At 30.5% G+C, this 2,236-nt stretch overlaps 1 protein-coding gene across 1 annotated transcript in view; it reads left to right on the forward strand.

Annotated features, from left to right (window-relative positions):
- Positions 1–1,804, forward strand: part of LOC108729564 (uncharacterized) — a gene marked incomplete at its 3' end in the record, with an annotated part of 2,519 nt that extends 715 nt beyond the window's left edge. Inside the window, 3 exon segments of the mRNA XM_018458736.1 lie at positions 10–126; positions 206–439; positions 1,046–1,804. Of these exon segments, the coding sequence (XP_018314238.1) occupies positions 10–126; positions 206–439; positions 1,046–1,804 (1,110 nt within the window).
- Positions 1,805–2,236: the final 432 nt, after the last annotated feature.

A 2,236-nucleotide genomic window follows, 5' to 3' on the forward strand; every position in this document is an offset into this window, starting at 1 on the left:
ACACAATATTGTCTGAAAAAGTAGAAAAATCACCAATTTTCAAAGAATTTATATCAGGACTTTCCAAGCGAGAGACTAACTGGACTCCGCAATGTTTAAGATTGGCCACACAGATAAGATATGCTGGTAAGTTCCATAATTTTTAAACTATTGTTCATTTTTATATAAAAATTAATATACTAATCTCAATACTTACTCTTTACAGTTGGATGGAAGGCTTATCTATATCTAAAGAAAGATCTGGGTTTACCATTGCCATCTTATTCTACAATATGCAGATATACAAGAAAGATTGATTTTCAACCTGGTTTGTTAAGAAATGTTTTTTCATTAATGGCAAAGAAAAGAGAAAGTAATAAATCTTCGAATCAAGACGACTGTGTTATTTTAATGGATGAGATGGATATTCAACCAGCATTAGAATATGATGTTAGCACAAGTGAGGTTCAGTTATTATTATAGCACACAACAAAATTAATTAAAATTGATTGTCTTAGCATAACTACTGTAGAAAGCAAGTATGCAATGACAACTTTAAACTGGACAACAATGATCTGCTACAATTAGATTATTTGTATTCTTGTTACGCGTGATTGTCATCTCATTAAATATATTATTTTAAGTGTATCCGCTACCGTTTCATTATTTAAAGTCCGCAACCGTTGCATCTTCCCCTTGCCGTTCGAACCTCTTTAAGCCCTGGACCGCAAATTTCCGACGAGCTACGTCCGAGCATAAAGTAAGGTTGTTACATGTATCTCAATAAGTACATATATCTCAATAATCGTTTTTAATTATAATTTAAGTGTGTGGAAAAATGGTTTATATATATTAAATATATACAAATTGTTTATATATAATTATAAAAAGATTACCATTGTTACATATGAATACATATTAATATATTTACATAAATTACCTTCCTGATTTACCAAATTTCCGTATTTGTAATTTCCTAATAATTTCTTTATTAAATGTTTATTTTTTATCAATTAACGTTGCACATATCAATAAACATTTCAATATTTTTCATTTTTGGCCATAGGATCATTTGTTGGACAAACGACGTGTGATGAGATAGAAAAGTTAAGCACTTCTATTGTTGTTTTTATGCTCAGAGGTTTAAACGAAAATTGGAAACAAATTGTTTCATGGCATCTTACATCTAAGTCTTCAAATGATGATATCATGACTCAATTACTGTTTGAAATTGTCGAAGAAGCAGAGAAAATAGGTTACAAGGTCCACGGATTAATTTGTGATATGGGTCCAAAAAATCAAGCGATATGGCGCAATTTAGGAATTAAAGTTTCGAGAAATAACAACACTCCGTTTGTAATGCATCCGATACGGTCTAATGATAATTTTTATATATTTCCGGATATACCACATTTATTGAAAAACCTACGGATGGCTTTAACTAACAATTCTATTATTACAATAGCACTGTCAATTGTAGAATCAGAAAATTTGCCATGCAATGAAGTTAGATTTAAATATCTCGAAGAATTAAATGTAATTCAGCAACGTAAAAATTTAAAATTAGCTCCAAATATAATTACCGACATTGTGAACCCAACAGGATTCAACAAAATGAATGTAGCAACTGCAGCACATATATTCAACGTAAAAACAGCTGCTGCTCTGGAGACATTGATAGAACTGAAATTAATAGATAATGAAGCTAAAACTACAGCTTGGTTTGATGCGATGAACAGCAGAAAGATTACAGCTTGGTTTCTTAGAAAAGGGGCTTGGTTTGATGCGATGAACAGCAGAAAGCAAAATGAAGCGATTACTCCAAGTAATAGAAACTTAAAAATTGGTATTATTGACGATTTTTTACATTTAATCGAAAATATAATTATTGGTAACTCGTGGAAACCGGTTCAAACTGGAATAAAAATGTCAGCTTTAAACACTATTACATTGACTGAATATTTATTTAAAAATGGATATCTTTTCTTTCTAACTTCTCGTCTAAATCAAGATGCCATTGAAAATTTATTTTCCACGTTGCGTCGAAAAGGAAATATAAATCCAACAGCTTTACAAGCTAAACGTTGTCTCCGCCTCGTTACATTGTGCCAATTTATAGATACCCAGAAAGAGAAAAAAAATTATGCAGATGATGACAACGAGTATTATATTGATTTCTTCAGTTCATTAACAAATAAGAATAAGGAGAAATGACAACGAGTATTATATTCTTCAGTTCATTAACAAATAAGAATAA

This window comes from Mycetomoellerius zeteki, unplaced genomic scaffold (assembly GCF_001594055.1).
Source record: "Mycetomoellerius zeteki isolate Tzet28-1 unplaced genomic scaffold, Tzet1.0 scaffold760, whole genome shotgun sequence".
Lineage (NCBI taxonomy): Eukaryota > Metazoa > Arthropoda > Insecta > Hymenoptera > Formicidae > Mycetomoellerius > Mycetomoellerius zeteki.